General features: G+C 37.5%; 1 protein-coding gene across 1 annotated transcript; it reads right to left on the bottom strand.

The window, feature by feature from the left end:
* kcng1 (potassium voltage-gated channel, subfamily G, member 1) lies at positions 1–26,157 on the bottom strand. The gene is made up of 3 exons (XM_060894893.1): positions 25,958–26,157; positions 7,948–8,803; positions 1–3,641 (listed from the first exon to the last, which is right to left on the bottom strand). The coding sequence occupies exons 2-3, from the start codon at positions 8,728–8,730 to the stop codon at positions 2,877–2,879; spliced, it is 1,548 nt and encodes a 515-aa protein (XP_060750876.1). The 5' UTR covers positions 8,731–8,803; positions 25,958–26,157; the 3' UTR covers positions 1–2,876.

Raw genomic sequence — 26,157 nt, forward strand, 5'->3', positions numbered from 1 at the left:
CACCACTGTAATAAAATTAATTAAAAAAAATGTGGACTGGCTATTCTTAGAATCATTAGCTTTGTTACAGGAATCATACGCAGAACAAATTATGTCTTGCATCACTTTTCAATAACCTTTATTTAATGACTAGGCAGCATAGCAGATTCTGCCCAAGTGTACTGGTGTATACAGTACATTATATGTCAGGTACTGTGATAGAGAATGGGTGTCAGAAAGTGTAGGTAGGTGGGTAGGGGTGAGAGGGCTGGTAAACAGATTTTTTTAGGTGAACACAACTTGACAAGAGCATTTGAAAAGCGGTATTGTTTTATCTCTAATCTCTCCCAGTGGCACATACGCTCCACAGATATTTCCCTATCAACAGATGTCACACGTTCTCATACCACTGATCAATGAATGTTAGGTCAAATGAGGTGAAATGCAGGCCAGGCTGGTTGCCACAGGAAAAAGAACAGCTGCTCCATTGTCTGCTGAAATATGAAGTTGTTGCTTTGGCTTATATAAGTTTTCTGAAATCTCTGACATTTTCTTCATGTTCAGGTCTATGATTCACAGGTAGATATATTTCTATTGCTATATATTTCAATTTCCTTTTCTAAGTGCACGTGTAATATACTTAACTGCTAAAAATACTTTAAAATTTAAAATACAAAAGATTGAAATTCTGCTGTTTTATTGAATTTCCTTTAATTAAAAAGAATTGGACCAATGTTAAAGAAAATGTTGTCTTCTGCTTATTTTTTCACAGGATTCTATAATGTATGAAGAAACATTATATTTACCAGGTTCAAATATTCAAAAGCTGGTGTAATTGTTTTACTTTCTCTCATAATCCTTAAACCTTTCACTGTAACAACAATTGCATCAACCTGGATATTATGCTGCCCTCTGGTGTTCACTATGACCATAAATCATGCAATAACAATCCAGAGGAACAATTAAGTATCAAAAGCATAATCAAAGCTACATGTATCTTGTACCCTTGAGAAGTTGTATGTAAAGAGTAAATCTGCACCAACACAAATCAAAACAAATTTATTCATTTGTTACTCCACGTAGGGAATCACTCCTCAAGTCATTATACAAAATGTGACTTCTTAATTCATTTTGGAAACTTTTGGATGGTATGGTCTTGATTTGTTTAATGTGTTTACTGTAGCTTATGGGCATTGTGCTTAAATAGCCTATAGTATAGGACATTAACTTTCTTTTGATTCAAACTTGTGCTGTAAGATTGGCAGTATTCAGAAATATTATGAGGAATAAATACATACATATGATATACTAGAATACAGGTTCTAACCTTTTAAGGAATAAATAGTTTGCTTAATTTCTTAAACATGGGATCCTCTTCTGTGTTTTCATATCATGGGTATCATGATGGTTAAAAAGAAGAACAATGTAATGTAACACATTTTAAAAGGGTGAATGCAGATATGTTATACAGTTTATTGATTTACCACCGCTTTGAACCATTAATAAAACGTGATGGAAAAATAGTTCTATCATATTCTAAGAAGTATGGCTTAGCATTTTGTTAGGAGTGACTGAGAATCATTTTGATGACATGTTTGATCATTTGGGACACATACACTATATGGCCTACATTTTTGTGGAACCCTGACACTGACACTCATATGTGCTTTATGAACATCCCATTCCAGATTAGTCCCACCTTTGCTGTTATTACTGTATAACCTCTACTCTACGTGGAAGTCTTTTCTCTAGATCTTGGTGTTTTGGAGTGAGCACAAGAGCATGAATGAGGTGAGAGTGACGGTGAGTATGGAGGTCTGGGGTGCATTCCAGTTTATCTTAAAGGCCATTAGCAGAGTTGAGGTCAGGGCTCTATTCAGAACACTCATGTACTTCCACACCAACTTTGGCCAACCATGTCTTTACAGTTGTGCTTAAGGGCATTGTCATACTGAGACGTTTTGAGGCTTAGCACAAGTAAGAGGGAATATTATAGCTACAGCATACAAAGCCATTCTAGACAATTGTGTGGAAAATGTTTAATGAAGTATTACTTTTACAGTCAGGTGTCCACATACTTTTAGCCATATAGTGCATATTAGCAGGGTTTGGTATATCTTTGATTTTATTTTTTCCAAATTCATACACTGAAAGTTTATTTAATTGAACTCATTCAAATGCTAACATTTGTTCCATGTTAAGGGTCATGGCCATTCTACTCGAGCTGCTGTACCGCTGTACTTAAAATTCCCATCAGTGCCAACAGTCTAGCGAGATTCTACATTTACAGCATTTAGCAGACACCCTTACACACTTACTGTACATTTAAATGACTTACATTTTACTTCAATTTATACAACTTAGGGTTAAGGTCTGTGCTCAGGGGCCCAGCAGTGGCAGTTTAGTGGACCTGGGATTCAAACTCATGACCTTCTGGTCAGAAGTCCAACACCTTAAACACTAGGCTACCACATCCCCAGATTCTAATGTAATTGGCTTACACTAAAGATACATGATTTACTCATTCTAGATAATTCAATTTATTAATTAGAAACTGTTTAAGTTAAGATTGGTATAAGCAATGAAATCACATGTTGCTGGGAAACTTTATGTAAACTATAGGTAATAAGTACCCATACCACTACTTCTTTTATGTTCAGCATATAGAAAGAAAATACAGAAGCAGGAAACCATCACTTGAAGATGTTATTCATCTGATATACCTGAATTCACCCTGTGTCTGTTAAAGGCTGACTTCTTAAATACTGAGCCCTCTGGAGCTCATTTTTAAGAGTGACGACCTAATTCAGACTGCTGAATGTGTCTGAACCGGACATGTCCTTATTCACTCCATTTGTTTTATTCTTATTTGTGTCATCTGTGTCATTTGTGATATTTCAGTCATCTAGGTCTCTCAGATCAGACGAGGCGCTGGGAAACAGAACGTCACTGTCTAGTGACGCATTACTGCCGAGACCAGGAACGCGCCCGCGCAGGAGGAAGTGAGTCCGCCGCTGATGGAGGCGCTGCTGCTCCTGCTTCAGCTCCACGTAGGACCGAGAGAATGTGTGGAAGATGGATGTCACGGGGAAAGCCATCAGTAGGATGCCGCTCAGGATGCTGCTGAGCGCCACCACCTGGCCAGGTATGCTGCGTGGCACCATATCACCGTAGCCTACTGTCGTCATTGTGATCACGGCCCACCAGTACGTGGCTGGGATGCTACTGAATTCCTGCGTGGCGGTCACCTCGTTCTCGATGAGGTACAGGAGAGGGGAAAAGAGTGCGATTGCCACGCACAGGAACAGTAGGAGCAGGCCGAACTCGCGCGTGCAGCGGCGTGCGGTAAGGCCAAGCGTCTGAAGGCCAAGCGAATGACGCGCCAAACGCATCACGTACAGGATGCGCAGAGCCCGAAGGACGCGCAAAACAAGCCCGACTTTGTCCAGATAGCTGTTGCCCGAGCCTGTGGAAGTGCCGTCCACAGCCAGAGTGATGTAGTAGGGTAAGATGGCCACCACGTCAATCAGATTGAGCGGGCGACGGAGGAAGGCCAGCTTGCTGCGGTCCTGAATGAAGCGCAGTGTGAACTCCAGAGAAAACCACGCCACACACACTGTCTCAACGATGAAGATGTTGTAGCACATCTGGGAGCATTTACCCTACAAAATGCAACAGAAGCAATTAATATTTCATATCTTTTAAAATAAAGCGCTGTTACAATGCAGTTTAGTTTTCACACGTGATTATGTGCGTACAGTAACATGTGACCAGGGGAAAAACATACAAATGCGTTTTACTATTGTGTAATGAAACGTAAAATCAAGTAAACACGTGACACCGTGTGAATAAAAAAGAATGAATCAAGAATGAAACAGGTAAAAAAAAAGTCCACTACACATGAGAACATCATAAAAGGTCTAAAAACACGTGATTGATATCTGTTGACATTATGTTATGATGTAGCCATAAGAAATCATCTTAGTCTCAGCTTTTCACGGTTGCAATGCTGAACACACAACAGCAGAGGGAAGCAGTACCCAGCACTTTACCACTTTACCCACACAACATATTCCAGCACTTTAGCACTAGACCAGCTTCTTCATCCAATTATAAGTGTTTTCTTCATTAGCAATAACCAGTTCTATGTCCACTAATGAGATCTTGCACCTTACACACATTATCTGTCCCTGTCATAGAAATTCCAACACAGAATCATAATATGAAGTCATATAATGACATACATTTATTAGGCATATAAAATATTAATAGTTAAAATGCTGTTCTGTAAATATAGTATCATAAATCAAAATGGCCATTTTTAAACCACATTCCAGATTTGGTATAGGTTGTTTATTCATATGTGTGGATTTAAATACACAATCAAGTATATAAATGTATAAATGGCCATAGGTCAGATGTTCACATGAGCATAGTTTTTGAACATCTACATCATAGGAATTTAGGCTGTAAGAAAATTCACCGAAAAGTAGAATGGTGGTGTAAATATTGACTAGGATGCTCTTGGTGGATTAAAAAAAAAAAAGAAAAAAAAAACACATTGAATGAATAGTACTTATTCTTCTGCCATTCAAAAACAGACTGACTTTAAAAATAAAAAAAGGAGGTTATGAACAAACGTTCATAAGGTTTACTGTTTAGAGATTAAGCATTGTTATAATACTACAACGATTTTCTACATTTGTCTTATTCAGTATCATTTTCTGTACTGCATACAACTCACACATCTTCATTTTTATCATTTTCAATATCGCCCAAAATCAATAACATCCAGATTGCACCCTGGCACTACATGCTGCAGCTGAAAATCTGCCCATCAGCAATGTGTTGATTTGCTCTGCAAAAATGTTTGTGTGATGATGCCTGCATAGGAAACATTAGAAATGACTAAGCATATTGCCGTGCTAACAAGGTTTCCGCAGATGAGCACAGGACATTGCTATTACATGTCTCCTGGGAAGAAACCCCAGACCATCTCATTCGTAATTGTAAATTGAGATGATTTAATATCCCTATCCTTTTTTTTTTTTTTTTATTACAGGTGGTCCTGAATCCAGCACTTCTTCTGATGTTCTCTTTAGAAGAAAGACTTTAGTGTTATGAAACAAACTCCCACAAATGCAGAATTAGGCTAAGTGGTACTGAGGTATTAAAGTGATGCATTAAGCTCAGTGCATTTACTACTATTGCTGCAGAAAAGGTCAAACGTGAAATTATACACGTGTTGAAAGCTTAGGATAAAATCGAATTGTTTATTTCAACCACACACAACGTTAAAGCTTTTGCCAAGGTAGTACAATGTTTGAGTAAGTCATAATATAATTAAATTGCCCTGTTACTCTTTATATCTGATGGCAGCCATTTATATTCATGTGGCGTCTAAATTCAATTAGCATGAAAAGCTGCTGAATCTGAAAATCTGTGTAACTGCAACACTTTCATGTTTTAAATCTTTCTTGTACTGAATGTCCCTGTAAAACTGTTATGTTCTAAGAAATGATATGCATCATTTGAGAAATTCTTTTTCACCAAGGAGATTGAACAAGTACAGTTCCTGTCCCTCTTCAAGACTTTGTGTAGCTGAAACACAACGTGGGAATTTATGTGGCATGCAAAGTGATATCATGCTGTGTAGGTGTTACCACTATAGAGCATTAAATCAAGCTATTTGTTTGCTGTGTCTGCAACAACAAAGGGCCAAAGTGGACTAATTACCTCAGTGAATACATGATTATTAAACGCAGACTGTTTTCATTAATCACGAATGACATTATATCTGAGATTTGCTAGTTGGTGTTGTTCGGGGGAACATTTAAACATGTAAATGATACTGATCTAAGATTGGTGATTGTCTTTTAAATTTGCCTTTTGGAGCTAGATTCAAACAAAAATCTTGTAGCTGTTGCAACAATTGTACAGGATGTCTTTGTATGCTGCAGAATTAAACATGTCATTCACTGGAACTAAGAAACTTAGCTCAAACTTATTTCAGTGTGACAATGTGACTGTGCACAAAGCAAGAAGCTAAACTCAACCCATTTGAACATGTTTTAGATTAACTGAAATGCAGACTGTGTCCCAGATGTCTGACATCAGTGCCTGACCACACTAAGGCTCTAGTAGCTGAATGGACAAAGCCACAAAGCCACAGTTCAATATCTAGTGGAGATTATTATAATTGTAAAGAGGGCACTAAATCCAATGGGATTTTCAAAAAGCACATATTGGTGTTAAGCGGTTAAATGTCCAGAAACCTTTTAGCCATATAGTGTACAATTCCTTCAAACATACTGTATATCAGTGGTGACAAAAGTCCAGCTTGGATGCAGCTCATGGACAAATGTTAACTGGCCTCTGTAATAGAACGCATGAAAGGTAGTCTGCGCAAGTAAGGTAGTCTGGCAGCCGACTGTGTTAAAATAGTTGAAGTTTACAAGCCTATTTTCCCCCCTCTGAATACACCTTTTCTCTGCTCTTACTCTATATGCTACTCTATGACTTCCAACGATGACAACACTGTCCTGGAAATTAAATAGTTTCCTGTTATTTTTTGGATATGGAGATACCTGAATGTTAAAGCTGTTCTGATGTTTTCTGATAAGGCAGCGATTAGTCTAAAGGTGAATAAAATTTATCTGGCCAGCTCACTAAAGGAGTGAAGTCACAGAACATAAAAAATGTGTGTGTACTTCTGCTAGTGTTTACTGTTGCTTTGGGCTGAATTTAAGATTTATTTTTTTAATACCCAGGCTATGTAATCAAATCTGCTGCATTTGTCACAATAAAGAACAAATTGTTGTAAGTTCCATATTAGGATGGGGCCAATATTTGCATTTTTTTATTGTATCTTACAATTCCTCCATAATATGAAATCATACCATGCACACACGCCAGGGTTCTACAGTTTTGATGAAACAGGACCACTGTAGGGACCACTGCAGAACCCTGGCATGTATGAGTGGGAAGGAGGTCAAGCTTTGTGTTTCTTAAATTTTTATCTCTTTGTATTTAGTTTTTATGCTTTTCACCATTTTCGATGATACAACACATAGAATTAATCTCAGCTATCTTTTTCTAGTGCAAGGCATTCCCTAAAAGACAAATAAGCCAAACATAAATAAATTCACCATGATCACACATGGATAAGTACCATCATGTGTCATACAGCTGATGCTGATATGACCAATATTTTTCCCTGTTTGTTTTATGTGTATATTTAACAAAAATTAAAAATACGTTGCTGTGAATAAGGGTGTCTGACAAATGCCATAAATGTAAATGTAAATATACTACTAACTATATTTACATGCCTAAATGTCTAAATGTCCATATATTAAATCTCCACATGGGCAGATTTCTTAAAAGAAAATAGCCCTACATGCCCTAATGATGTTAATATAATTTTTCACTCCGATTTGTAGATATTTGTATAGTTGGTTAAAAATGATCTATTCAATAATTAAGTTTAGAAATGTATGTTTAAAAAAATGTCATTTAAAATCTGGTGGGTGAGAATTCAGCATAGAAAAAAAAGCTTTTGTGAAATACAAATGTTTACTTGCTAAAGAATGCTACTATTCTGGGCAGGATGTCAGTATTTGCTCATTTCACATTTGCATCATCCTGGGAATCATCCAAGCTGTTTAGTAGGATGCCTGAAGCTTTCATATAAGTTTCATTCAAATGGGTCTTTCAAGCATGGTGAATTTAATTCAGCTACTTAAATTTAGACTCAGGTTCTAGTAAATCAAATAAATCTAAATAATAAATTTTCCATGCACTACATGTCTAGTCTTTTTATATTTTATTGAAATACTAGTGGAAATATAAATCACATAGAGCTAGAGCTCTTAAATCCTGAATGTTGTTTGTGACCAATACATAGTGAACTTATATATGGATTAATTGTTCTGCAGGTACGCTGTTGTAGTAAATTCAGGAACTTACAGCTTCTTCCTCCTCTCTCATGGCAGGCATGGTGCTTATGGATAGATTAATGGCTGTAATGGTGACAAAGAGCACTGAGAGGCAAGCGAAGATCTTTCCAGGGAGACCTGAGTGAGGCCTTTCCACCATGTCCCTTAGCTTGACCATGCAGTGGCCAAGTCGAGATTCTCTATCCATTGCTCCCTCCCTACCACCTCTGTCACTTTCATCATCTTCCACTTCTTCATCTTCCTCTGCCACCCTCTCAAGCTCATCACGCTCCTCTATGCGCTGAATCAGACGTCTTCTGCAGCACCACTCCAGCTTTTCCTCTGGGACACCCCAGTACAGCAGTTCTTCCTGGAAGGACAGAGCACAAGTGTCCCTCAAAGCACGCAGCTTGCCGGCACGCAGGAATGTCAAGATGGCTCTGAAAGCACACGGGCTTCGGTCAAAGAAGAACTCATTGTGCGCTACATCGTAATCGTCGCACACACACATGATCTCGTCAAAGCTTGTACACAGACGCAAACGGCCTAGCCGTGACAGCGGGAAGTCATCCAGGGTGCTCCATGGCAACTGGTAGCGCAGGCCACCCACATTGATGATGGCATGCAAGCGATGGGTGCCAGGCAAGAAGCTGGCATCCGAATCAGGATCCTTGGCAAGACACCGGGCTCGTTTGTAATAAACACCCTTAAGGGCTTCTCTTTCCTGGATGGGTGGTGGGTTCAGTGAGGTGTCCGAGATGCAGCTTAAGGCACTGTAGTCATAGTCTGAGCCATCGCCAGCCAGTAAAGTCATCTTTCACCCAGACACCTCCAATCTCACAGCGCCTCACATGCCTGGAGGCCAGCAATTATTCACTGGCTTTCACCTACACAAGGGAATGATGAACAAATGGATTAGTATACAGTCCATATGCGTAAAGCCAAATACAAAATTATCCACCCATCAAAGAATGAGTAAAAACTATATAAAGTATGTAAACTAAACTTTTCAAAATCGAAACGTTTCCCAAAAACTACCCAAATTTAAAATTAAATATTAAAAACAAATTAAAATCTTGAAAATGTATTTATTTTAATATTTTGTAAAGTAATATATTTTTATTTTTATTCTTTGGGGAAAAACACTGCATCTGGACAACTACGCTGTTCCTTTTTTATCTAAGACGTGACTTTTATCGCATGGTTGTTGTAAAGATTGATGGCATCAATATCTTAAGTCTAAACCCTAGCCACACGAATTAATATCTGATCTAATCGCCATAGATTAATCATTAAGAGATATATACTGAGTTTAAATGTATATCTAAATCAATACAGAAATATTTGAAGGAACACAATGTTGTAGGGCTGTCTCTGTATACAAACTTATGTTGCTTATGGACATGAAATAAGCATTAATTGATGTCATTGGCTGTTCAGCATTAATAAGAAATAAGTAGTGCATGTTATCAGAGTGAACCCAAATGTACACTTTAAATAGATATGGCTAGACGAATATTATATGATTAAAATGGTCTCAAGGTGAAGAACATTACACTAACTCAAATAAATAGAGTAATCTCTAACAGCTGTCCAGGGCTATTTTAACCATGCTGCCCTTAGTTTCCTAATTTAATTTTGCTCATTTCATTTTACCAATTAGAAATTTCAGTGGTCTTGTCATTCTGCATAGTACAAAGTGTATCAAAAACACTGAATTCTTTATAATGAAATTCAAATATGTACCCTACACTTTATGGCAGAAATTATTTTTTTTTTGGACAACCGACCATCACACCCTTATAACAGCCTTCCCCACCACAATATTGTAGAAAACCGATGTATGCTGTAGAATTGTAATTTCTCATTCATTGAACCTAAGGGGCCCAAACCTGTTCCATAACAATGCCCCTGTGAACAAAGCATAGAACATGAAGACATGGTTAGCCAAGAGACTTTCTCGCCAGACTTTCTCACCAGCATGCTGATTAGCTAGGTTTTGTATTCTAAGCTCGACTGTTTGTGCCTAACCCTGGAAAGTCTGGTTACTTTTTTCAGTTTGATCCTGAGTTATATCAAGTGTATGGTTTTCACAGTCTTCTCATGCTTGTATAAGTTTCCTCCAGATTATCTTGCTTCCTCTACATGTTCAAGACACATGCTAGTAGGCAGGCTGATTATGCTAAATTGGCTGTAGGTATGAATGTGTGTGTGTGTGTGTGTCTGAATGGTGTACTAGGTTACTAGGAAATGCTCCAGATCTGGCATAAACTTACTGAAGATGAATGAATGAGTAAATTTGACTGGTCAAATTTACACAGCATGGGAATGGGAACTGAATAATAGTTTTTTGGATATCTGAAAATGACTGAATATGATTTTGTGAAAAAATGAATGTAGATGTTTAAATAAATAAAAAAAACCCCACACTTTTAATATCTGAATCTCTAAACATGGAAATAAACAACTTGTCAATGTCAATGGATAAAACAGTCAAATCTTTGTCTCTTTTTTCTTGCTTTAATAACAGAGCCTCACATATAGTATAGTATCCTGTGTAATCCTTCAGACATTGTAAGGTTTGCTGCAGAGTACATTTCCTTTGTAAAGGAATGAGTGCTATCTTATGTGACCACTGCGACTCTAATTACCCGCCCAAAAGAGCTTGTGGAACAAACAGCTAATGGTATTATACTGAGTGCTCGGGTGCAGTGAACTGCTTCCTCTGTAATGCACCAAAACGCACTTTTCTAATAGTGCCACTGCCCTTCAGCTCAGCACCAGGGCCACTGCTGGCTTTTTAGGGAATGGATGGTGAATCAGCGTCTTTAAGGTTGAGAAACTGGAGCATCCTTGTTTTTTTATTGGATAATTTTTTTTTTCCCATTCTTGTTACTATAAAGCTTGGTTGCATTAAGGCGACAGATTAAATATAATTTAAAAACAACTCAGTTGAAGAATAATTTGGAAACCATTTTCCAGCTTCACCTCCCTCACTCATTAAGGTTTTGCCATTAGCTTACTGGTTCGAAGGTAGTGAGTTTGAATCTCAGGACCACTAAACTGCCACTGCTGGGCCCTTGTATAAATGGAATAATTGTAAATCGCTCTGGATATACACTCACCGGCCACTTTATTAGGTACACCTTACTAGTACCGGTGTGGTCTTCTGCTGTTGTAGCCCATCTGCCTCAAGGTTCGACGTGTTGTGTGTTCAGAGATGCTCTTCTGCATACCTCGGTTGTAACGAGTGGTTATTTGAGTTACTGTTGCCTTTCTATCAGCTCGAACCAGTCTGGCAATTCTCCTCTGACCTCTGGCATCAACAAGGCATTTGCGCCCACAGAACTGCTGCTCACTGGATATTTTCTCTTTTTCGGACCATTCTCTGTAAACCCTAGAGATGGTTGTGCGTGAAAATCCCAGTAGATCAGCAGTTTCTGAAATACTCAGACCAGCCCGTCTGGCACCAACAACCATGCCACGTTCAAAGTCACTTAAATCACCTTTCTTCCCCATTCTGACGCTCGGTTTGAACTGCAGCAGATCGTCTTGACCATGTCTACATGCCTAAATGCATTGAGTTGCTGCCATGTGATTGGCTGATTAGAAATTTGCATTAATGAGCAGTTGGACAGGTGTACCTAATAAAGTGGCCGGTGAGTGCATATATAAATGAAAATGTCGTTTCTGATGCAAAGAAACATCAAGTGTTGCAATAATCAAACCTGCAATTATATTATATGCATGCTCTGAATACATTCATCCCTGCATACAATATTATCAATATAATATGCATTTGCAGAATGCAACACATTTATCCGAGTATAATCTAATAAAAGAGACTTTATGTCATCAAGAGTTATCAATTTAAGATTTTAAAGATTTTTCAATATGCGATTTAATAATTGATATAAGTACTTATTTATGTTTACATGTCCTTTTGACATCACAACTAAACAGTAATCATAAACAGATACTAATAAATGCACATATCTTTAGCAATGCATTCCAGACCATGGTTACAAAGGCATTTCACACACAGTAGCTCAACAACTCGGCCGGTGTCCAAACTAATTAAATTAATTACTGTGATTAAGAAGCAGTTGGTTCACAAGTCACAAATTAGTGTCGGTACCACAGCACATTCATGCTCCAATCAGGGATTAAGATAGGGGTCTTTGGATGACTAAAACCAGGGCAGAAATGCATCACTGGATGCTTATTAGGCACCTGCAATGTCAGTCAGCACCAGATAATGATTACATTTGGCCTTTTATTTCCGGCCCTGTCAAATTATGCCCTTTGTGCTATTGGGCAAGGTCTGCTGTGTCAACGCTCTCCCATTGCTTACATTTCTTGCCACCCTTCAATCCTATGGAGGGCTGTATGCTACAAGAGAGGAACAATTACATGGGAGGGGAGCATAGACACATACTGATCATAATGTGTAACAGAAGAAGGCGGCCTCGACAGTGATTGACACTGTGGTTAAGAGAACCAAAATATCCAAGCACTTTGTTTCAATTGAAACCTTTACAATAGAAAGATGCAATGTTTTATTATAGACCTGTTATGTTTCCCAAACTGGCCCCCAGGGCAATTTAGCTTTAATAATTAACAAATATAACTCAATACTGCTTGGCTACACACACATTCATATGTTTATATGTAATTTATTTCCCTTCCTAAAGAACAGGAGGGTCTGTTCCATCAAACCGTGTATGTAGTAGCAAAGTGAGGTTAATGTAAGCAGATGTTTCATTACACATAAAAAGGATGTGTGTGTGCCGAGGCACCATGTCTGTTTTATATCAAAATGGTGGTGACTGTGGTGAGGATGCTGCTGTTTTTGCTGTGACCTTCTGAACTCGTTAGATTGTCTTGTCTGTCTTGAGTCTCAGGTTCCAGTGAAAATTAAGGGACATGCAGGCACAAAACGTAAGATTTAGTAAAGTAAGATTTATTGGATCTTTACACAATCATCAAAGAGAGATCAGTCTAACAGGCTTTCAGTCTTTACACAAATGCACTTTCTGCTAACTATTCTACTCCTGAAGGAAAAAAAGACTGTCTGCTAATCTCTCTCTCAATGTGTGTGCCGAGGCATCAAGGTCATGTAGAGCCTGGGCCTTTCAATCATGGCTAATAAGAACTGTAATATATCCAAAAATACTTATACAATCCTTCACCTGATCTGATGAAGATAAATTGAAATAAGGTATTACAGTTTGACACCTTGACAAGTTACTTTAATATTGTAGATACTTGCAAGTTATTTAACTGAAAAGTCTCTAAACACTGATTCAATAAGGATCTGATTCACCGCATTGAACTGAAAGAGACAAATAGCCTTAAGTAACCAACAGGACATGCTGCATATAACCTTTTCAACTATTATTAGAAGTGTAGCAATAAACTACATTGTTTTTTCTTAGCATTGTCTAAACTACATTTTTACTGTTTACAATATATTTTTAATCAGTGTGGTGTGTAACGACCTGTCACTTGGTGGAGAAAATAGTTTACCTCAAACGACTTGATCTAAAAAAGAAAAATGCCTGTACCTTTGTAATGGGAAATGTGATTAAACTGAGGTATTCACTACTGGCCACTACTAAGATTAACACCTTTAAAGCAAGGGTGTCAGAAACACAGGGTCGAAGCTCCCACCAGTTTCCACAACCACACCCCCAATCGTTTACACATTGCTACATGCCAATTGGTATGGAAGTGGGTGAAGGCTGAATTTACCCCCTGTGAAATGCTTTTCCAGCACTCTGAAGGCTTACCAGAAATGATAATAATAATAATAAATTCAATAAGTGTCTGTACAACTCCCCAATAATATATATATATATATATATATATATATATATATATATATATATATATATATATATATATATATATATATATAGCATAGCATATATAGCATATAGCAATTTCAAGTTAAGGTTCTTTGTCACATACTGAGTTATACAATGCAAAGGTTAAAAAAATACTCCATAAAAGTTTTTTTCTTTCTGTTCTTCATTCAAATCATTTAGTGGTTGGGTCCCTGTCCAAGAATCTAACCTGGGATGTGGCAATGAGAGCCAATCCTTCCACCAGACCACCAAGAGGCCAGTCTATCCTTTCTCTAAATCGCTTCTACTGGGTTATGGGGAACCTGGAGCCTAATCCATTAGACTCAGAGCACAAGGAAGCGTACTGTACACTATGGACAGGACACCAGTCTATCACAAGTCCCAATTGAACACTCACTACAGACAATTTAGAGAGCCTTTATATTTATATAGTATTTATATAGTATTTATATTTATTTTTTATATAATATAATATAATATAATATAATATAATATAATATAATATAATATAATATAATATAATTATCAGGCTGTTTTTGGCCTGGGGGAGGAAACTGGAATACCTGGAGGAAACCACAGAGGCATGGGGACAACATGGAAACCACACACAAATTGCGGAGGTAGGAATTGTGCCCCCAACAACAGAGGTGTAAGACAAACCTGCTAACCACTAAACCACCATGCCCCCATTACAAATAGTGAAGACACATAAGGCATAGACATATTTTTTATATAGGAAAAATATCTTAACTTTGCATTGCAATGTGCACATCAAGTCTGAGATATATATCAAATATGTACACAAATGCCCTGATTTAGGTTGAATGTCGATGGTTCAAGGTTCTTTATTGTCATTACCACCATACTGTATGTGCAGACATACAAAGGAATAGAAATACTGTTTCTCTTCTGTTTTATTGTGTTTCATTAGTGTGTGATGTATGTGATGTGTGTTCTGTTGGAATGAATAATATGTTAGAACAGTCAAGGTCCTTGTAAGAGCAGCTTAGCATGTCTGTGAATCAAAGATTCTAAAAAAATTAAGCCTGATCGGAGGGCCTATTCAAATCTTCAATCACTTGTGGAAAGTAGCTCTTCCAGAAACACTGTGTTGATTCTTAAACTGCAGTAGCAATCGCCTGAGCACAGGAGTGAGAAAAGGCTGTGGTTTGTGTACCTTTTTTGTCCTGCTTGCCTTCTGTCTGCATTGCCAGAAGTAACTGAGGGCATCCCTAAAGCATAAGCAAAGCATAGATGAGTCTTATGCAGTCGAGTCGAGAGCACTCACTCTCCCCCTATCTCTCTCTGCAGCAGTGAGATCACAACATTGCTCAAGGGCTTATCCTCTGCAATTGCTTTGGACTCACAGGTTTGAGATTTTGTTTGAAACAACTAGCATATCTTCCCACTTCATACTGTTCCACTCACAGATGTTCTCTGGCTCCATCTCATTGTTCATGTTGCTACCTCAAACATGCTCCAGGTCATTTACACTTACTGATGCTTACCAAAATGGTGTAAACAAGATTTACTGAAATTAATGGTTGGTATAAAAATGCTTGAAGAAGCACTAGCATTTCAGCAATCCAGTCGATTCATTATACCATGTTGTATGTAAAGATAAAGTGGTCATTGAAGGTGTTGTATTTTTTTCTTTGTCTTCTCAAACTCAGGTACTACTGATCATTGAAATAGACCCGTAAAATAATTCAACCGATGATAGACCCGTAATAAACCCGTCATTCATTTATTCATTTAATCTTCAGTAAGTGCTTTATCCTGTTAAGGGCTGTATATGACCTATCCCGAGAACACTGGGCATGTGTTCTATAGCATAATGCACATGAATACAAACTCATTTACGCTTATTTAGAATAGGCAAATTACCTACCAGCATGTTTTGGGGAAGTAGAAGGCAACCAGAGAACCTGGAGGAAACCAACATGGATATAGTGAAAACATGAAGCTTCTCACAGACAGTAAGCAAAGTTCAGGATTAAACCCTGGAGCTGTGAGGTGGAAATTATAGCTTGTGTCATTATGGTTAACCCACATGAGAGTAACATAAATATCAGATGTGGATTTAGTATGCTGAAACTTATTTTGTTTCTCTTCAAACCTATGCAAATGTCAATTCTAATGTTGCGCTACTGGTTGCCATGTTCAAGGCTGTAACTCAGTCTATTTGTCACTGCTGGACACTGTTTTCCTGCTTCCTGGTGAGAATGTTTGGCAACCCTGGTCCACCCCATCCCACGCATCTCATGCTCTGAGCAGTTGCCTCCCACCTATCCGGCTTCATTTCTTTGTTCACATCCTGGATCTTTTATTTCTTTTTCTCCATGACTTCTGCTCTCTTTTCTCCCACTCACCAAGGCTCCTTACCCTTGAACGGATCCTCTGGGACATTTCGCTGGAGTACTTTCTGCTTTCTCCACATGCTAGAGTGTGTAGTGATCTCTTTTTTCCTATAAGTGCTGTTGTTCAGATTTTTATATTGAACTGATCTGTCATGGCTCAATTCTCTTAATTTTGTCCCTGAACTTTCTTGTAGACTGCAAAAAACATTTGATGAAATATGCAATCGAGTATCTGTCATTTTATGAATATTTATGTGAATGCAATCATTTAAACAGAACATTCGGTCAACAAGTCAAAAGGGAACTTTTTTAACCATTTTAACCTCTACATAACCTTGCAGATGCTAGAAAGACGACCTTATATGAAAAAAACTGGAAAACCTACAATAAATCCACTTTCCGCCTTTGTACTCTGTTGAAAAATGCTTCAAGTCCTTCACAGCCCCTTTAGAGCTCCGACATGGTGAATATACAAGAAGATATATTTTTGCGCCGCGCCTCAGGCTACACACGAACATCTCTTGGGCAATATCTTCTCGTATATTTCTTCTTTGAACACACAACACATGTCAAAATCAGTTTCAAATGTTAAAATGTTCAGGCCAATATATGCCTGTAGCCAAAATCACATCGTAAGACCTTTGCTTGTACCCTCTAAGGCAGAGAGGAAAGTACACATTTTTTTAGACGTTGTGGGTGGATTTAATAAATCGCAGAATATATTGAAAAGAGCAGCTCTTCAGGGCTACAATTGCATTTCCAGCCCTTATCATGGCCGACCATAGATAAAGAATCAGTTGATATTCTCTGTGGATGTATACGTCTCCGTATCTGCACTGAGCTTAACCTTTGGCACAGTGATGCTTCTGTTTCAGGCTGATTTTTTGATGAATCATTCTCAGAATATGTATACTGTGTGCTGCTGCGTACACCACCAGCTATAGTCAGTTTATTAGCATGTGTCTACGGTTGTGTAATGTAACTAGATCGATTAATTTCCATTTACAATTAAAGATGCATCACTATATAAAAGTCACTCATTTTATATCGCATTTATACAGTAACATTTTATATCTAGATTAAAAATGATTAAATAATTGGATAGCAACACATTTCTTTCATTATTTAGCCCTGAATTTCAGTGCTCTGAATTCCTAATGAATTACTCTTAAATGAACTTAAATGAGTTCTGCTTATAAACACAAATTAATGAGCTTCCTTACTAGTGATAGCTTTCATCTTATTTTGTAGGTTTTATCTTAAATAGGTGACAAATACACACAGCTGATGATTTCAGCTAGAAAAGAACATTAGCCCCTCGTTGATCCTGAAAATTTACTAATGTTTCCCAGGTTCTTTCTATTATGAGTTTTTGTTTTCTTCTTGTATCATTTGTCAAGTCTTACCAGTGGATTGTAGTGGCTGATGTAGCAAACGATCTATCATCAAATTGTCTATTCTTCTCTCTTTGTGGTCCTTGAAACCTCTATGCCTATATAGTCATATAGTGTAGTATATAGTATATATACTATATACCAGTCTATATAGTTTATAATATATATCAGTTCTGTGTTTTTTCCTTCAAGATTGAAAAAAGATTCTTCCATTATCCAGTGTAGTGGTCTAACCTCTTAGATTATTTGTTGCTGCCAGGCTTGGCAATGTTTCTCTTTTTATGAACTATATATATATTAGAAATTTGTTTTTGTATGTGATTCATTTATGTTTCTATTTTGTTGCCTACCTTAAAGGCATCTGTGATTCTTTGGGCAGTATATTAAGAAACAGCAGTAACTGAAGCCACTGTAAGCCTCAAAGGTAGACCATTTGTGTACACCTTTGTACAAAAACATGTAATTGTCCAAGAAACTGAGATATCAATAGTTTTTTACCTCACACGGCCCATATAAGATTGAACAGACCTTCTTTGCTTTCAACAACTAACAGCTAACAATTACTGATAAACAGAAAAAAGTCAATCCCGTTATTATGCCAGATGATTGTTAGTATTTATGCTTGTACCTTTTATACACAGACATGAAGTATGTAACCTTAAGGTGTGTAACAATGGAACCTGATTAAGCTCAGTAGATTTGATGTTCACATCAAATCTAAAGGCTAAAAGTAGTAATTCACTAGACAAGGTAGGAGAAACCATATAAATGTTACTGTATGTATTAATCCTGTTATTGCATAAACTCCTCATTTTGTTTCTGTATAAGAGCTCACAAAGAATTTTAGCACTTCAGACAGATGGAATAAGGAAAAAATCCTACAGTTTAGGCTCTCTTGTAGTCAAGCTAATGTGGGTGATATAATTAACAGGAACAAACATTTATGGGTTTACAGCTACTGAATAAGCCAGTTACGGTCTAGATTATTCATCAAACATCTGTAACAAAAAGGTCAACCCTGCCTTTTCTTTCATTTAGCATGTTCTTAATAAATGGCCCTTTCATTATTAATGTAATTAAGTTTTAAGGAAAACTGTAAGTTAATAACTGTAAATGTTTAGTGTCCTCTCCTGTTATTGACTATCACATGTACAGTATCTGTTAATGTTGACCATGTACTGTAACACTACAATATTTTCAGTCATCATACATTTGATGGTTTTTCAGACAATGGGAAGAACATGAAGGAAGCCATATATGGACATGTGAGTAGTCAGAAAGTAATCTGAGCTTTGGGTTGAACCTGGGACCCAATACACCGTTATACGCAATAGGGGTATTTTAAAAAAGAACCTGAATTCTGGTCTGAGATTAGAAGATGGCATCATGTTTCAGCATGAATAATGAACATTTACAGAAACTGGTCACAAATAATGGAGGAAATTGTAGTAAACTAGAGCAGTCAGATATATTTTTGGTGTTGTTTCTCTTTTCTGGAAATTGTTTGAGATTTGTTCTGAATATTATATTGCCTCCTCTCTGTTTTAACTTCATGCCTTTAATCTCTAGATCAAGAACCTGTACTCACACAAAACCACAACATAAAAAATACACAAGACTTTATGCACCAGCCACATGCATTAACATAACTTCTGTCCAGTTATAGTCCATTCTGGTTGGGTGACAGCAAACACAAACTAGTAAGCTCATTGCTTTCTGGGTGGATACACTCCATTATGTCGAAGTACTTCCTGGAATTGAGACTATGGTGGTCTGTGGTGGGGGAAATTGCATTTTGTTAGGATATCGAAAGAAAGATGACATGGGAGCTGTGGTGAGATAAATGGTGAGTTTGGGAAGGGCCAGTAAAAATATTGAGCATTATTTGATGGTGTCAGCGACCTTTGAGAAGACAGGAGTGCACTTTAGCTGATAAGATGGATTAAAATGGCCCTTAAACGGCCAAAGAATGAGCAGTGAGCACTGTGTGAGCGGTGAGCACACGCAAACACTGAGCAAAAGGTGAAGTAATGGATTTGTAGCCCCTGCAAGCCTACAAATGCCATCTAAACATTTCCCCCTGCCTGCCATGAACTTTAATGTGCTTAAATGTGATGGTCATTGATTGATCTTTCACTAGGGGATAAAATATTATGGGGAATGTTAATGGCTTAGTAGCATACTGTAACTGGATAGAGAATCATGACATAACTTGCCTGCATTTAATTAGTTCCTGCAGTCCAATTCCAACTCACTTAATTACCCTGATTAATGTTTCATTATGATTATACCACAAAAATAGAAACCAGACAACCAATTATGAGAAGACTAATTCAAAAAAATTTAAGTAAAAATGAGCTTGTGTAGGCAGATTTTAGATATGCATGGAAAGATTTAAGCATAACAGAGTAATTGAGCATGTTGTAACTGCAGGTCAGTGTACACTTTTAACATGATGTCCAGACAACCCATGATCTAAAAAAAATGAGAATTGTGATCGATAATTATGCCTGTGGTGTACTGCACACTGTTACACTGGCCATCGAGGTACAAAAAGCGATTAGCTGAATATAATATAATGAAATTTAGGGCTTGTACAGTACATGGTAAAAAAGGCTCCAAATAATCAGACTACATCACTTCCACAGAGATGAGCCTTTTAAGCTGTGTAAACGAGTTGGACATTATTGACTTGAAGTCAAAAGTCAGAATCATCTTCTGGCTGAAAATGGCCATTAAAAGATCAAAGGTATGGATCGAAAAGCATTAATGTTCAAAGAGTATAACCAGATATAAAATACATTAGTACATTCTGCACTTTCTCTAATGATTAAAAACACTCTGATAACTTGAATATCGTCATGGCTGCCCTCAAGCCACATCACATGATCGCAAAACCCACCACGCAGTTCTGTTGGCACCAGATTTACATGTATCTTTAATAAGCACAATTTATCTTGTACAACATTCAGGGTCTAGCTTTTGTATATTGTATTCTGCTTTCTGGACCTGCCTGATCCATCCTCATGCCCTACTTCTGGTTGGAGTTCTCATCAATTGGCAACCGCTCACCGCTGCTGAGGATGGCTTACATGGACAACCTAGTGATACATGGGATTGCTGTAAAGAGTACCACTTTGAAACCATGGAGACAGCTTTGGCCTGCAATTTCCATTTAAGTTTCCATCAGTGAAACTTCAACAAAATAGATTCATGTTAAAACTAGAGAGAATTTCCTGGTGGCACAATTGCACTTTTTTTTTTTTTTTACCAAGGACGACACAGTTATAGAATTGAAATGATCTAGTGTCACTCAGAAGGGGATGAGATTCCTTTTGAGTCTGGTTCCTCTCAAGGTTTCTCCTAATATTTAGAGTAGTGTTTACTTTAGATTATGCAACATTAGTTGGTTAAACCAATAACACTGACAATACAGTTGATAGTTTTTTGAATGTAAACACTAATCCATAATCGGAGCTTGAGAGCCAAAAACAAATTCATGATATTCAACAAACTGTTGTTCAGTTGCACAAATTTGCTGAATCCTTACATTATTCAATACAAAGGATATAATGTTAAAAGCATTTGGTTAACTTCTGATGGTTTCGAAAGACACATGAATAAACTAATTTATACGGTTAATAACATTATGAATCACATCCATTCTAGTCCTAAACTATGGAACTACTGAAATGATGGCAGCGTTCATTTTGATCAATGTCAGAACTTGACTTCAACTGTGTTCACACAGTAGATGCATTTCCTATCAGCGGTGTTCACTTTTGCTTATTGTAATTCCTTTTCAACCACCAGGTGGAAGGTCATTAAAGTCTAGACATTTACATTAATGGCATTTAGCAGACACTTTTATCCAGAGTGACTTACATTTCATCTCATTTTATACAACCGAGAAATTAGGAGTTAAGGGCCTTGCTCTAAGGCCCAGAAGTGGCAGCTTGGTGGACCTGGGATTTGAGCTTGCAACCTTGTGATAAGAAGTCCAACACTTTAACCACTACCACATCCCATAGATAGTCTAGAAATGTATATGGGGAGCTGAGCATGCTGCCTTGTGAATGTCTATCATCTTGAAAGGGGAGCAAAACAACAGAACTTAGCAACAGACGGCTTATATTTGTCAAACAACATTATTTAAAAAAAAAACTATCCCCTAATAGAAGTAAATTGTGAATGAGTGTTTGTTAAAGATTAGAATTTGTTAAAAGCCTGATATTAAATACATGCTTGGGCTCTGTCCTATCTGCACCTAAGGACAAACTACCATTAGCTTGAAAGGTTCCCCTGTGGTGTCTAACTTCCCACAGGAATAACAAAAATAGCAACCAATAAATGAGCAAAAAAAAAAAAAAACACTAAGTGCACTGATTCTAATTTTTATCCTACAAACTGTTGTAGAAAGGACATTATTTACATTTATATTTTTTTTTGTCCAGTGTCATCCAAATGAAGATGAATTTCCCTTCTGATCCTGGTTTCTCTCAAGGTTTCTTCCTCATATCATCTCAGGGAGATTTTCCTTGCCACGCTCACCACAGATCTGCTCATTAGGAATAGATGTTAGTGATAAATAGTAATTTAATTTTAAGCTTTACAATTTGATTGTTTGATTGTTTTGAGACAATGTGAATTGTTTAAAGTGCAATACAACTACATTGAATTGAATTATTCAGTGCTTTCATATTCACCTTTTTCAAAAAAAATTTTTTTATTTATTTTATATTTTTTTGTGGACGCCAAATCATTGATCAATTAATTCTATTTTTTACTGTGAGAGTTAACTGGAGAAAGTTGCACAGGATAAGTATGCACAGGATAAGAGTGTGCACATGATACTGTAGATACAAAACCCTCCGCTCGGGCTAAACTCATTTTCATCATACTTGTTTCCATACTTGAAATTCATGACATGCAAATGGCAATCTTTCCCACCCGCAAGCTAGCCATTAGAGCTATTGCAAACATTGCTCTCTGGGAGTTGGGAGTTGTTGTGAGGGTTGATGGGTGTGTGGGTGTTCAGACTGATGTCCTCAAAGTGCTATACCTCCTCCGATTAATGTATAGCCACTAGCTTTTTTTTTTTTACAAAAGCTGTCTCTTCACTGATGGCTAGCACTGATGACCCTTTGCATCCAGGGAGAGAACATTCTGAACATTTCCACTTATTCACAGTGCGAGTTGCTGCTCACTCAGACACCATGCTTTGCAAGAAAAAGTAATTATATGGTGCATTTAGATAAAAGTGACTTATGCCTAAAAAATTCCAAGCCACCAGGAGAGAGATTTATTATTAATACGTTCTGATGAGAATAATGTTATTTTACCCAGCATTAAGGTAACATGAATCAATAATGCCACACATTCTAACTAGGCATGGATATGCAAAAATAAAAAAAGAATACATTTGCAACATTTGCCATAGAACAAAATGCCTCATAGTCTATAGAATATTTATTTTTAATGAAATCCAAAATTTATTTTATCTTCTGAAACCCAAAAATCCAGCTAAGGAAAGAGTCCTAGACCTGATGGGTGGAATGTGTTAAATAAGGGGGAATAATCAATTCTGCAGTATGGTGGCACTCGAGGACTAGAGTCTGACACTCCTGCAATACATGTATAACAATGTTAACCGATGTTGAATACCGTAAGTATTATTCTGCCACTCTGAGTAATATTCTTGACTCTATGCCTGTGATCAAACGGACGGATCTCAGAAGTGTGTGACTCCAGACATCTTTTCATCTGCAACAAAAAATCATATTCTTCCTCAAGTGCAATTTTTTTCTGATGACTAAACATTATCAATACTTCTGTCTCAAAATCTTTTGTCTCAAAAAGCTAAATTTTGTGGTTTTCAAATTTTGGACACAACACAAAAGCCCGACACAGAACTTCAGCTATATATCAACTTACAGAAGTGGTTTTAATGCCTAATGATTTAGTACTGATGCATCTTAGAAGCTTGTATTATTTCTAAAAGCAATTTATCATCATGGAAATAACCACACCGTCATAAGGAAAAAAAATATAAGCAGTGAGGCAGAACAAATGTATTTTTTTTATTATTTAAATGTTAATCTTTTCATTAAATCAAGCTTATCATAAATGTGAGTCATAAGGATGTGATGCAAGAACATCTACACCACCATCTGCAACAAATGTCTAATATTAATCACTTCCATATGGTATTTTTGTACACCTTTGTAGTGTGCAAGATGGTTGTTGTATAAGTATATGGTGCAATAACACCATACTGTCACTTACAGGCCACTTTAATAGAAACACTGCTTATTTATGCAATTATTCTGATCAGCCAATCAGGTGACAGCTGCACAGTGCATCAAATCGTGCAGCTACAGGCCAGATAATGTTCACATGAAACAGCAGATTGGCGAAAAGCATTATCCCTGTGACTTAAAGTGTGGCATGGATGTTGGTTCCAGATGGGCTGGTTTGAGTATTTCAGAAACTCCTGGGGTTTTCACACACAGCAGTCTTTTTAGCAGAATGCTGAGAGAAAACACTGAACACCACTTTACAGTGAACACCACTTTTGCACCATTTATATGTGTAAAGTCTATAGACTGTTGTGCCAGGAGATCAGAGTCATAATATTGGCATGAGTCTCTCTCGCTCTCTCATTTTATATGCATAGATGTGTATGTATACATTACATGCCTGTGTGTGTGTGTGTGTGTGTGTGTGTGTGTGTGTGTGTGTGTATACTACCTCTGAAACTGGACCCTGGGCTTTCTTACCAACAGACCACAATCTGTTAGGATCAGTTATCACACTTCCTCTATCCTAACCTTAAACACTGGTGTACCTCAGGGCTGTGTGCTGAGCCCAATGCTCGACTCCGTTTTCACCCAAGACTGCATTCCTGTGCATGGCTCTATCTCCATAATCAAGTTTGCAGATGATACCACGGTGGTTGGCCTGATCACTGGTGATGATGAGACGGCCTACAGGGATGAGGTTCAGCACCCAGCAATGTGGTGTGCCAACAACCTTGCACTCAAAACCCAGAAGACAAAAGAGCTGATTGTGGACCACTGGTGAACTAAGAAAGACCATGCATGCCCATCCATCCACACTGATGGAGCTGAAGTAGAGCATGTGACTAGTAGAGCATGTAGACTAGTAGAGCATGTGGCTAGTTTGAAGTTCCTCTGTGTCAATCTCTCTGAGGATCTTTCCTGGACCCTCAACACATCTATTCTGTTCAGGAAGGTGCAACAGCACCTTTATTTCCTTAGGAAAGCTCACATGTCCCCCCACATCACAGTGTGGCATGGCAACTGCACTGTATCAGACTCAAAGTCCCTACAGTGGCTAGTGAAAAATACCTAATACATCACTGGTGTTGGACTACCTTCTATCAAAGTCATTCCCCACAAACGCTGCCTAAGGAGAGTGAGAAGTATTCTCTAAGACTCCTCTCACCCAAACGTGTACTGTTTACTCCTCTCGCATGTGGGAGACATTATAGGAGTCTTCTTTCTTGCACCAACAGACTCAGGAAGTTTCTTTCCCTTAGCTGTCAGCCTACTGAATTCTAATCCCAGATGCTGAACATTACATCCTAGAAGGACCACCTAATGTTTAAAAAAAGTTCTCTGTACAATACCCTGTATCCCTTGCATACTTACAGTGTTCTCTAGTATGCCTCCTGATATTTTGCACATTCCTTTGCACACTTCTACCTCCTAACACCTTTTACACTGTTCAGACCACTGGTCTACAGAAATACGTTATCGATATACATCACTCTGATCATTTATCTTTGTGTTATACTTGTTTATTTGCACCTTATGTAATATTTAGTTGTGGGCATTGAGCTGGTCTCAGCTTTTTTTTACCTCATTAATTGCATTATGTACAATAATGTATATATATAATATATATATTACTTATATTTATTTATATACATTTGTATTTGCATTTCTGGTTAGATACTAACTGCATTTCATTGGCTCTGTACTTGTACTCTGCACAATGACAATAAAGTTGAATCTAATATAATTTAATCTAATCTAATCTAACATATAAAGCACATGTTCATTAGTTGTGTACGTAACATCATGATGCACATATATAAAATGCTTAACTTTTTTGACTAGTTAATAGTTATACAGTTTTTTATACATATAGATTTGGAAGGTGTGATTTTATTAATATATAATGAATTGGATCGACTTGTCTAGAGTCTATAACCAGATTACGAGTTTCTACACACAGATGAAATACAACAATTTACCAACAAAAAAAACCAATACTGTATAATGACACAATTCCAGTTACTTATGTTTAACTGAAGTACACATGCAATTTGTTTTGCAGTTGAAACTGAAACTAAACCCACAAGAAAGGATGCAAGACTTGAACGCACTTACCACAGGGTTGGTCCGGTTTGTCTGCAGTCGAATGTGCTCATCGTGTTTATGTATTTGAGGAAAAGATGAAGGTCAGAGGAGAGAAGATAAAGGTCACGGAGGAGAAGAAAAGGAGCACTTGTGAGCTGCTGCTCTGAGCTTCAACTCCACTTCGTCTGTGTTGTTCAGTGAGTGCTAGCGGCACATCTGAGGAACATAAG

This window comes from Tachysurus vachellii, chromosome 19 (genome assembly GCF_030014155.1).
Source record: "Tachysurus vachellii isolate PV-2020 chromosome 19, HZAU_Pvac_v1, whole genome shotgun sequence".
Classification (NCBI taxonomy): domain Eukaryota; kingdom Metazoa; phylum Chordata; class Actinopteri; order Siluriformes; family Bagridae; genus Tachysurus; species Tachysurus vachellii.